The sequence below is a fragment of the Acanthisitta chloris genome, unplaced genomic scaffold, assembly GCF_000695815.1.
Source record: "Acanthisitta chloris isolate BGI_N310 unplaced genomic scaffold, ASM69581v1 scaffold16305, whole genome shotgun sequence".
NCBI lineage: Eukaryota > Metazoa > Chordata > Aves > Passeriformes > Acanthisittidae > Acanthisitta > Acanthisitta chloris.
In genome coordinates this window covers 17348-30406 of record NW_008672310.1, presented here as the reverse complement: position 1 = coordinate 30406, position 13059 = coordinate 17348, and the positions used below count along the sequence as shown (strand labels likewise).

The following is a 13059-nucleotide window of genomic DNA, read 5'->3' as shown; positions in this document are numbered from 1 at the left end:
GAAAAAGCATAAGCTTTTGCCCAGAACAGTGGGCTCTGCTGTGACAATGGAGGGAGTTTCTGCACATGAACAGCTTTAAATTCTCATTTTTGCTCATTGGACAGGAACGGACGGGAGTCGTGGGTATAAAGCATGCTGGTCCTCAGATGGTGTGGTTAGCTCAACACTATTCCAAATCTAGGTTAGCAGACTTCGCACCAGTTACTGTGGCAAGCCACATGTACTACAAGATCTTTTATAGTCACAATTTTCTCACCATCTCCACTTTTGTCTTTCCAGAGCAGACTCCAGTTTGTTATTCCAAAGAAACTGACAGCACTCACAGTCATTCATATTACCTGTTACTGCCTACAGTCTTGAACTTGACATAATGGTCCGACGAATTCTGTAATGTCTCATTCATGTACATCCAGACTTCTTCCTTTGGTTTTGGATAGGCCTCATATTCAACTGTTAAGTTTCCATTTTGTCCTGCATTTATATCTATTGTGGTATTCATTGTTGCAAACAAACGGACAAATCCCTTAGCTGATGGTCATAAGAGAAGGAAAACAATTTCAGGGCCATTTAGAAGATTGTCAGTACTCAGACTACTTCAAGATCAGTGATCAAACATCAAACTGTGAAACAGGAAGCCTTATCTGCAAAGCAGAACTTGAACCCTCACCTGCCAAAACCAAGGCCACTAGCTATATATAACAATGAGGCACAGGACTTAAAGCAGCCTTGAGTGCCTTAACATTCCATCGTATGGTGACAAATGTCCTTTATTTGCTTTTGAAAAAATGCAAACACATGTTTGATTCTACTCAAGTATTTATATTTTACCGAAAATCAGACTTGCTCTCTGGTACAAGAGAAACACAAAGAAAAAAAGCAAGATAAAATTGTTTATGACAATATACTAGAGTATTTAAGGTTTCTTTGTCAAGTGTAATTAAGAACGACATTACAAATGAAGCCATTAAAAGCTGTAATTAGAAAAAAAATGTGCTAAATCCACAGGCCTGGATACCAATCGTCTTAAACTAAGGCATTTCTGTTCATCTGCTGCTGGGTCTTAATCTTTTATTTGGCAGATACCATTTATCATTGCGCAGTTCCGTTCCAAAATATCATGTCAAACAACATCCTTACTGTAGTGGTTTTAATTTCATTAATAAACTCGGCAGCTTCAGGATTCACTTTGAAATGACAAATTTTTCAGTCCTATTACACAAATTCATAAGGGAATTATGTTCGACAGGCAGATTGCAATTACAAGGAAACACATTTACTAAGAGCTTGAATTTAGACCTGAAGTCAATCTCAGATCCCTGCTTCTTCCCACTCTCTAGTAATCAAACTGCTGTGGCCAGCTGGGCACCCGAGCTCAGGAAACCCAGAGCCAGTGGGGCTTGGTGAAAGCATATGGAGCTGCCAGAGCACTTGACAGATGCTTTGGAGAAGAAAGGATGGAGTAAATTCATAGCAGGCAGGTATGCTCTAAAATGCTCTCCATCATTAGAAAAGAGAGAAAGGTTTTCAGTCTGGAAACTGAAACTTTGTACCTCCTTTGCTGAGCTTTTTTTCTGTTTTCTATATAAATACAGGATCCGCATGCAACCTATATTCAAGATCAGACTCAAGAGCCTTCAAAACAAAATTTTATGATGATGCTATCAGTCCCTGAAGTGCGGTTCTAGTAACTGTCTACAGTTAGATAAATTAACTGCTAGAAGAAGCAATTAGGAAATTTACCAAAAATACACATTATTTCTTGTAAACCTTTTGGCTAATGTTAAAGCCACAGTGATTTAGGATCTGACACAATCCCCGGATCTCTCCAGTACACACCATACGCAGCACTCCCCAGGCCCCTGGGAACTGGCACAGTTCAGGTAAATATAGTCAGTTTGACAATGAACGGTGAAAGGTATCCAGAAACTGAAGCTTATTTTAAGTCAAATTTGAGAGGGTGCGGAGAGAAAAGTATCTCAGAAAGGAAAGATTCCACCTTGTCTCAGGCATTTTTTATTAAATGCAAACTTTGCACTTTACTAAATAAAAACTTGCTACTTATTTCCTACTTATTATAGTGCCATGCTTTATTTTAAACCCCAGACCTTCCAAAGTCAATCCTTTTTTAAAGCCACATTTGCATATGTAGTAGTACTAAGAATTTCTGTAGTTAAGAACTTCCCTCCTTTTATAATAAAAGCTTTCACATTGATCCCCTCGGGGGAAAGATTTTCTTTCATACTTCACACTGTTTCACTCTTTTACATATGAATGTAGTCTCTCTTGTAAAAAAAAAAATGAGAGGAAAACATCCCTGTCGTTGTGAGCCCTACCCCCTCAAACGGCAGAGCAAGGTTAAGGGCACTCAAACCTCTGCGGCTCTGCTGAAGATCTGACCCACATAGGTCAAACACTTCTGTTTTCTTTACGTTACCAGGGAAAGAAAAACAAGCAATATTGCGGGAGTGTCTGTGCAACAGAAAAACGGATTTGAAAAGGAAAAAGGATCCAAGGCTACACTTCCCTCAGTTATTACACCCTTGAATGGTACAGAACTGAAACGGTCGTAGCCAATTGCACAGACTTAGGAATGAACTTATTAACTATACCAATGTGTCCTTATTTGTCCTCAATTTATCAAATGAGGAGGTTTCAGCAGCTTTAATATTCAAAAGGCACTGTGTGCCATTCGAGTTCATATATAGCACACTCCAAATGCATTAGTTATTAAACAAGAGGAGGAAGGGAGTTTGCTCACTACTTAGGGACATGATCCAAAACACATGGAAGTGATGGATAGTGGGTTTACCAAGGGGGTGACCTCCAGAACAATTTCATACTGTCTACGCACACCACGACGTTCCTCACAGCTTTATTTTAAATAGAGGTACAAATATAGCTTCTACGTAAAAAACATTGACACGCTGTCAGTGAAATTTCCCATGCTTGGAAGGTAGGTATTAAAGATGTGCTTCGCACTTGTGCTGCCAAATTACTTAAGCGCAGGGACAGTACCAGGCCAAGGTAAATTACTTGCTTCGTTAAAACTGGATTAAATTTTAAATTAAACCAGGAAGGATGAGACAAACCAGAGAGATGGAAACACTGCTGGGTGGTTGTTCTAATATCACTTTCCAATAACATGGAAAGGGTTATAGAAATTAAAGTAGTCATACATGCTACAACACTTTCTGAGCCATCCCATATGGTACCAGTCAGCAATAACCTTTTAAACAAAGCAACTTTACTCACTGAGGTTTGGGAGAAAGGAGAGAGATGGAAGGGAAGTCTCCCCGGTGTTCTCACTTTTCATCTCCCGCTCTTAGAAATGTTAAGATTTCTACAAGAAGTATTTACCTAGTGCTTTCAAGGTTACTGTGGCATTGGTTTTTCCAAAAGGGTTTTCTGCTTGGCATGTGAATTCTCCAGAATCATTAACTCCCACTGAACGGATGTTCAATGTTAATTTCCTTTCGTATCCATAATCACCCAAATTTCTGCTTTTGCTTGTAACAATCTGTCGGTAAAAAACAATTACCATCTAAAACACTGTGTATGCATCATCTTTCCTAGATAAATTAAAAATAGAAGTAATTATAACTTTGCTATATTAATATTCATAACTTTAAACCGGAATAATAAGCCAGCACGACAAACCTGTCACTAGATTCTCTCCATGCAAAACAAGTGTGTGATCAGCTGTCTTTGGGAGATAATGTCCTCTCCTAAATCCTATCCCCTCCCCTTATTATTTTTTTCTCCTCAAGCTCCCCTGTAAGGCAAGAACGTGGGGGGATGTTGGAGAGAGGGGATGGGGGAAGTGGGCTGAGTGTGCAGCTGTGCTCACCTGCCCCATGAAAGCCAAATGGGAAAGACCAGCCCAAACCAAAAAACTGAAACTCTAGTTTCTTCAAATGTTTCCACTATAGGATGACAAGAGTGTCGTGCCCAAGGTCAGACACAGCTCATTCTGGCTACATTTCTGATACTGGTGAAGGTGAGGAACCAACAGACAGTTACACTTGCACTAACAGTGCTTCTAGCCATAGGGCTTGATGCAAAATGACCACTGGGTCCTGACTTTCCTGATGTTTGAAGCTGCAACTATTGCACTAAGTCATTGCAACTCTGAAGTATGGTTCACCACTCAAGTGGTGCCTAAAGCTCAATGGTTCCAATGCTTGCCAGTGAATGACAAGAGAGAACTTAACAGTCCTGGAGCTTCATTTTAAACTGTGCTGTGTCCCAAAGCCACAGGATCTCCTGATTGCAGGCATGCTGCAGAGAGCCCTGCTGGCAGCAGGCTTTACACAGCATCCTGCCTCTGGTACCCACTCTGATTCTTGCTCCATAGCAATCTAGATTTATTAATCTTAAAGAAACCGGAAATTTCTTTCTCTTAAGTATACCATGACTCTATACATTTGCATAGAAAAAATAAATGCTTTGAAATGCTGCATTTAGTTTCTGTGAGAATGTCTGGTATGGTTGGAAAGACTGATAAAATTTACACTTATTAACCCAAATGCAGACCTGGACTTGTTATGATTTTCCAATTGAACCCTTTCAATTCTTGGAGGCTTTTTTAAAGCTTTTCAATGCAATTTTGATTCCTCCTGAACTACAATAATCACAAGCGAAGTTTGTTTAGCATGGATGTGCTTGCTTTTAACAAGACTCCTAACTTTCAAAAAGTGATGATAACTTCAGTCATAATGGAGAAAGTGTTTTGGGCTTTTTTCCTCTCATTTATTCAGGACAAAGTGTACTTCTGAATCTATTTAAACATGAATTTTATGTCTTCTCTTTCAATACAAAATTTGATAGTCAGGATTTAAAACACACCATCTCCTGTTATTTACCAGAAAGGTCAAATTTATTTGGTCGCAAACATTTTCCTTGTGGCTTTTACTCATAAAATGAAAACTTATAAAGCACAAAACCTGAAGGGAAGGCCCCAATTCAATCGCACTGTAACAAAGCAAAGGGAGGGGAACGAGAGATGAAAATAAAATCTCAGATGCTGTTGCACTTGGCACAGGACCAAAAGACCCATCTGCATGTCCTGTGCCATCTTCATGTCACTTAGACCTTCTCAACCTTCAGAGCTGCGAGGTGGGAATTCTGGAACAGTGAGCACTTAGTGAGAACAGCTCTGCCAGAGCCAGCAGATTAGCTAGGCATGGCATGCCCAGCCCCAGGGAACAGGTCTCTTGCTCATTATGTGCCCAAGGAGATGTGATTTATCCAAATATCACAGAAGTCTTTTCTTCCATACACACATGGACTGAGAATTATGTATTCTGGTCACTACCATTAGCAGCAAAAGACCAGCTAATTAGAATGGGAGCCTATATGGTGGGAGTTACTAAAAGGTCTTCACAAGGGCTTTTAATTAATTTACATTTCAGGGTATACCCAGAAGACCAAGAAGCATTCTCTGAAACAACCCAGTGCCTGCTGGTCATTTCAAAGACAGAGTTGGCAGCACGCTAGCTGACCAGAAGAGGGGATCTTTCTGCCTCTCTTCTGCAGAATAGCTGTGCTGCTGGTAATGAACTCTCCTGGAGCACTTAGCCTGTCAATAATGTAATTTGGTGATGCCAGTCAGTACCTTCATCTATCACTGGCAGACAGAAGCCAGTTCACTGGTTCATTTTTCAAAACTTTCCCAGTCAGTGAGGCACACCATGTAATTTAAATGAATTAATCATTTCTGCGAATGCTTACTACTATTCCTGTCACACATAACCCCATGCTAATTAGCAGGTATTTTACTGTTAATGATAACTAGAATATATAATTTGCAGTCCGTGTGTTGATATTTGCAGCTTCCATTGATTGCAATGTGATGTGTAGGCACTCCATGCTTCTGTATTTAGGCAGCCCAACAGAGGTCACCTAAGCTTCACATTGAAAAGCCTAACTTTAATTTCTGTTTGGGAAGAGAAGCCTGTGCAGATGCTTTTCTTCCCAGCCGTCCTCATGGGCATAGGACAGTTGGTGTTGCCTCCTCACCAGTCTGTGGGAGGCTGGATCATTGTATATGCAACAAATCCAAACTGACACAGCATCAGGTACCCAAGACAGGTATGTGAATATCTACAGAGTGTCTGCGTACTGTGCTGAGGCATACATGATACAATTCAAGGAACTTACCCCACTTTTGCGAGAAATCCAACTAGCTTGTACGCTGCTATCCACATCAGTGATTATGCATGTAACTTCAAATTCTTCCCCTTCTTTGAGAAGCTCATAGCTTTTGGATAAGGTGATAACAGGAAGAGCTTTGTGAACTGGAAAACAATTTGGAAGTGTATTACTTTTCATTAGTCGCAGCACTTCCAAGGGGGGATAAAAATCAACAGTCATTAACTTTCCAATAAAATCAAGCCTCTGAGATGTATTCAATTTTTTAAACATATTACACAGTTGTTCCTTCACAACATGCACATTTATGCTTCAATCTCCCTTCAAATTACACTTAAACCTAGGTAATACTTGCTAGAGCATAGCAACTTGCATGAAGAAACTTGTCTGATGCCGAACCATCAATGAGACAATTCACTCCATGACAGTGATTAAAAAGTAGCACTCTGGAACTGGTGAGGAGCAGCCACCAAAGAACAGCAGCCTAGCACTAACTGCAAATTTTAATTATAAAACATTACAGTCGACAGAAAATGGTGTCTGACAAGTCCCTGAAAAGCTCCTGATGGACAGCCTGGGAAGGACAGGCACAGCTCAAGGACTTCTGTACACTCATCCCTGAAAGCACCACAACCTCTGCTTACAATGATTGCTCAGAGTTTTTGTCACCCAAGAAGGAGGTTGGTTAGATGCAGCTGTGGGTTAGCTGTACCCTGTTTTGCTTCAGGGTGTCTTTTGTCAACAGTCAACCTGAGGACTATGCATCTCCTGTCTCCACAAAGCTCTTCAGCTCTTCCTCTGTTCCCTCCATTGTTTGTTTTTCTGTTTACTTCATCCTTTCTTCAAATTTCCATTTTTCATGAGACTCCAGTGAACTTCCCACTAGGGCTTTTACACAGAAAGACTCACTTTCAAACTGTGAATGCAACATATATCAGTTAGAGTCTTCCAGACTCTATTCCTGCCTCTGACACAGGTTTTCTAGTTGTCTTAGGTAAATTGTAAGAAACTTAGGAAAACACCACGCTTTTCAGCTACTCATACTTCCACAACAATGTTTTCCTCATGTTGCTGTAAGTGGCTACAGAAGAGGACAAAGAAACATGTTTGCTCTCTTCAGATATAAAGGTTCACACAAAAATTCCCCCCAGCATTCAGCAGTACCCAAGAGACAGGAGGATGCCAGTGCAGAAGTCCATAAAGCCCCTCATGTTTTCAGAAGGGCTAGGCATAAACAGCCCCTCTGCTATCTTAGCTGGTGTGTGTCTGAATACACCTGCACAGCTCCCTGTTTCATGGATGCCTCTTGTGTCTTTCTGCACCAGAGGGTCTGAGTGTGATGGTTATAACTACACACCACGGGGTCTCCAATGCATTTAAATGTTGTGTCAAGGAGAAAGTGGGATTTTTACCCAGTAAACTTCAAAAAGACTGAATACAACAACAGCAAAATTACAACACTGAAAGTGACAATGCTTTCTCTTTGACAGAGGACATGGGCAGAGTGCTGACATTCCCCCAGACACCTGTGGTTGCCCACTGGCTACTGGCAATGGATGCCAGGTCAGCACCCTTCCATCTGAAGTCACCACTATATTGAGCAAGTACAGACTTTTATCCTACAAAAAAATTAAACAGTCCAATACTACAACTTGCAGTCTCTTGTGTCAGAGAAACATCCGTTATGTCAATCAGCTAACTTCTTTCTTTGGCCACCACTCAAGAACCCGTGGAAAAACCCCCACTTGTTACAGAACAAACAGGAGAGACGGCGAGAACGGGCTTGATTTTTGTTTGTCAAAGGAGAATGCTACAGATGCCCATACTGATTGAACTCATTAATTGACATTTAGCACTCATTAAAATTCACTATGTTAGAATTCCCAAATTATCAGGAAAAAGATTTCTTAAATTTGCCACAACAAACCGCACACTTGAGATGGTCCCCATGGCTCAACCCCTTGGCTGTCCACCAAGGAACATGGTACTGGGCAGGTCACAGAGCCCTGGCAGGTCACACAGCCTCCCACCATGGAGCAAAGGCCAATGTGTGCCCTAATCACGCCATGGGGCAGCACTAGGGACCATGCTGCTGATGGCCTGGGCTCAGCTCCCAACACCTGGCACGATGTAGGCAGCAGGGGAGAGCACACCAGCCCACTGGCCCAAGCCATGTACCCCCCACTCTGGCAGCAGTCTCAGCAGCATCGCTGGGATGGCATCACTGACAGACAGATACCTCTGGGTGCACAAAGACAACCAACACAGCCCCCACGCACTGGTCTCTTTTCAGCCACAAAAACCCAACTGGACACCTTGGCCACGTGAGCAGAAATGCCCTCACAGCCAAGAGAAGCTCCCAGCGCACAGCCTACATGTGTACCCAGACAAGGGATGCTCCCTCCTCAGACCCCACTGCACCACCTGCATTGCACACATGCCTTAGCAGAGACATGCTCTCAGCTGCAGTGAGGGGTGCCCAGAGCTACATGGAGAACAAACTCATTCCCTTGACCCTAAGGAAATACAGAGTCAAACTGGCTTGCTGAACCACTCCCTCCACTTCCCTCCTGGGCATTTATACAGTGGATTACTGACATGCAGGGCAAATGTAAGCTCCAAACTGCCCAGACAAAATCAGTTTGTAATGTACTGCAGATAGGCATGGGGCTTCTCCTCCTTGGCAAACCCACCTAAGCACTGAACCCTAGGGCACAAGGGAGTGTGAAGGCCAACAGCAGGGCATCACCAACAGGTTTGCCAAGCTCAGTGGTGCATGTGGCAGCTCAGTCCCAACACATTCTTCATCATGATCTGGGCACATGGATGCTGCTACACCCATTCTCACAAAATGGATGGAGATGAACAAGGTCTCTCCTTCCCCAAACTCTGCCTCTCCATTGAATCCATCTTCAAAGTCATCAGTCCGTTCTTCCTCCTGTCACTTTTGAGCAACAAACATGTGAATCAGGCATGAAAATCTCCATCTTGCCTGTACAAACCTGTCCAAACCTCAATGTGCTGGTTGGTCCTCAAAGTTTAATAGCACAATCCACATTTGTAATGATGAAAACAACACTTGGAAACCACCAGGAACAGAAAACAAAACTGATCATGGCCAAACCTGCACAGCACAGCCACAAGCTAAGTGTCACAAGATCAATCTGTGCCCTGACACAACTTGCTCAGAACAAGCTTTCTAAGCTCACCACTTTCCTTTGGACAGCCTGTAGCAGCCACAGAGAATCCCCTGGTGCACAAGCACCTCTGGCTTTGTGTTGGAGAAGACTCCACAAACCTTTGGGAGACTATCACCCCCAGTCTTTCCATAACAAGGTCAGGACACAAGGTGAGGCTTCACAGCCCTTCCCATCAGCTCCTGGGAAGTGAAGGATAAAATCAAGTGCTCTACAAGAAGGCAAAAATCCTGTGTTACCTGGTCTCACATTCAGGAAAATGCGCTCTGATATCTTCTCAACTCCATTGTGCTTGGCCAAGCACTGGTAGCATCCCTTAAATGACCTCTGTACATTCTTTATAACAATGCCTTTCTGAGGATTGGGAATGAACGTCATATTTTTGGGGAGACGTTTGCCATCACATTTTCTCAGTGTGAAATTCGAAACATCAGGATCTGTTAGCGGGCACACTAGCAGGATGTCACTGTCTTCTTTTCCATAGATCAGAGAATCAACAAGGAAGAGCACATTTGGATCTGTGAAGAAACACAATGACCTGTCAGAGAAGTTGGCATTACACAGGGAACTTCTGATGACCCTAACTCTGCAATAGGGCACTTACATCAAAGAAAGTTTTACTTTCAGCCAGTAAAACTGAGTACTAAACAATTCATGTTTACCAAGCAACATTAAATTTTGTGCCAACAGAGCAGCAAAACAGGAGATGTGCAGTAGCATTCAGTACCAGACACACTAAAGAATCATGTGCACTAAAAATAATCTTACTGCTTTTTTTATTTGGAGACGGAGGGGTTTTTTTGCCTTGTTTAGCTCCAAAATATCCACCCTCCATTCCCACAACAGTAAACAGATTTTCACAGACCATTAAAAGTAATTTGCTTTTAGCTAGCAGCAGGGCTGTAAGGTTTCATGCCCACAGGAGGATTTTGAAGAAATTTATGAGCAAATGGAAGTTGAAAAGCACCTAAATTATGGTTTTCACTTCTGTAAAATACATAATCTAAATGAACACACATTGCTACCAGAGGAAGCACCAAACAACTTCTCTCTTTCTCTCCCCTCCCTGAAAGCAGGGATTATTTTTAGCCCCCTTAGAAGAAAAACTGGGCATACAAACAGCATACCTGATTAAAAATTCATCATGCAATCTTTCACTAGGTAACTTTTCTAAAGCATTTCATCTCAGCCAACCACAGCACACAAATACACAATACTTTAAACAGTTTTACAACCAAAGTTGAAACCTGTGACAGGTCATGACCTTGAAATGCTAAGAACCTGGCAAACACAAAAATAAATGAATGTGTGATGACAAACCCTTTGTAAAAGCTTATTTCAGAGTCCATCTGCCCTCCCAACAGAGTAGAATGAGTAAGAAACACAGACAGAGAGGGAAAAGTTTTCTTTTTTGCAAACAGGCTTCATACAACTTAAATGATTAGAGATCAACAAACCAAGGAAACAAAACAAGGAAGACTGCGAGAATTTGGTTAAGATGATGGACAAGGTGCATTTGGTTTAAGACAAGAAGTACCAGGCTAAAAATGAAGCATGGGAAATTCACATAAGCAATCACTAAGTTCTCACTGAGCAGAGAATTTACTGGTTGGTTTCTAGCTTAGAAAGAGAAAGACTGTACCTTTAACCTCATTTGATACTACCACCCAAGGAGCCACCACAAACTACGTTTTGAAGCATAGGTCTAGAACTAGAGGATGGAGACAAATGAAAAAAAGGAAAGCATGTCTGAACAGAACCAAAATGTGACATTTTGTGCACAGAGATACTCAGAGAAATGCTATAACTAGCTGTCACTCCTGAGCTGGAAGAGGATGGATTAGAAGAGCTCATCTAATGTCCCTTCGGAAAATACTCCTGTGCTGTATTTTCATAGTGCTGTGCTTTGCTGTGCTGGTATCTCTCTGGCTTGGAGAACAACCTTGCAGTAATTCACAAAGGATTAGCAAGGTTCAGAGGAGGTTCTTTGAGACAACCCCTGCTGGATAAGGAACGCTGCCTCCAAGAAAGTGGATGCCGTAGGACTTTTTTCCATCAACAGGGAAGGAAGGCCACCAGAGCTATGTTGAAGGAGAAGCAGAGTAACACATTTCCTTGGAAAGTAAAAGGAAATGCCAGGCATGTCAGCTCAAGGGCAGCTGATGATGCTGCAGATCAGGAGCAAAAAAAAAAAAAAAAAAAAAAGAGAAGAAATCTGAAAAATACACTGCACAAAGTAGAGTAATAAAGGATTGTGGAAATGTGTCCGAACACAAGCACTTTTTTCCTCTCTGAGAAATTTTTGATCAGTCACAAGGTAGATCAGAAGCTGGCGGCAGAGGAATCATTGCTGTCTGCTGGCTTAGGCCTGGGAGCGCAGCCTCAAATAAACCAAATCCTTTAGGCCAACTGCCTCAGTAAATCAAGAGCTTGGGACCAAATCTTATATGACTTTAGATTGATGGATGCTATGGAATTAAAAAGACATATCTACATATTGCTTTCTTCCTTACAGTACAACTGACTCATACAACAGAGTCAGGTCACTTGGCTAGTGCCTAGAAAGAGAACTCAGGTGTCACCATAGAATAACAGGGATGTAACGAGAAACTCATCCATAACTTTGCTCTGGTGTTGAAAGCCATCGCAAGCAAAGACAAGAGTGAGGTTTCTTCCTACTGGACAAGGAAGAAGATGTCTTCTCTCAAACTGGTTCTCTCTCTGTACTTCAAACTCATTCCCTTGTCCAACATTAGTTGTCCTATGATTTTGGGAGTGGGAAAGGGTGGGGGGAGGAAAGCAAAAATAATGCCTTTATGGATATTTACCTTTAACGAAAACATAAATAGAGGTGACAATATTCCCTTTGCTTCTGCATACATATCTGCCTATGTCTCTGACTGTTGCATTTTTGGTGTACCACTCTTTCTCATTGGAACTCCTTGCTTTTGCTGATGGGTCCGAATTCTGGAAATTCCAAGTCACAGGTCCCTCTTCATTGCACCTCAGCCTTAATTCCTCCCCTTTATTCACAACCAGTGAAGTCCCCTCTTCATGGGGCAGTGAACCACCTGTAAAAAAAAAGCACAAAATACAGTGCCTGTCAATACAACTCTTTTTTTTTTCTGCAGCAAAATTATTATTGATAGTTGTATATTTGCAGTTAGTATTATGGGTTATTTCTTAAAAATACTAAGCTGCAATGGCACAGTGCAATTCTACAGACACCTTTCGGCTTGTAAGACCTTCAGCACACAGAGAAAATAGCCACTGCAGGTGGAAACTGTCCTCTAAAAAACCTTTTGAAACTAAAGTTTCTGATACACCACTTTCTGCAATGTTTTGGCTTTTGAATGGGAACAGACCCAAGCTATTTAAAAATTAAATTCAAGAACATATGAGCCTGATTCTACATGGCAGCACTTTTAATCATTCTTTGTCATTTACTCAGTATGCTGCCAAGAACTAAAGTTTCCTTGCTCAACAGTTATCTTTTTATAACTGCTCTCTCATGTATTCAGAAGCTCCACTCACACTTTTAGATTAGAAGAGTCCAGTTTAATGAAGTCATCAGTACTTGCTTTTCATACTTGTTTATTTCTTTAGCTGAAGTGTCAATTCATCATTTCTTACCTCAAAAAAATTCATGCAAAATATTAACCTTCTATCCCAATACTACCAAATTAGTTTGAGGCACTGACCTCCCAGTCAC

The 13059-nt window shown here is 41.6% G+C and overlaps 1 protein-coding gene across 1 annotated transcript in view; it reads right to left on the bottom strand.

Moving 5' to 3' along the window:
• KIT (v-kit Hardy-Zuckerman 4 feline sarcoma viral oncogene homolog) overlaps positions 1-12418 on the bottom strand; it is a gene marked incomplete at its 5' end in the record, with an annotated part of 34655 nt that extends 22237 nt beyond the window's left edge. Inside the window, 5 exons of the mRNA XM_009074472.1 lie at positions 339-528; positions 3358-3517; positions 6160-6296; positions 9587-9865; positions 12176-12418. Of these exons, the coding sequence (XP_009072720.1) occupies positions 339-528; positions 3358-3517; positions 6160-6296; positions 9587-9865; positions 12176-12418 (1009 nt within the window). The remainder of the gene's footprint in view (positions 1-338; positions 529-3357; positions 3518-6159; positions 6297-9586; positions 9866-12175) is intronic.
• Between the last annotated feature and the right edge of the window lie 641 nt (positions 12419-13059).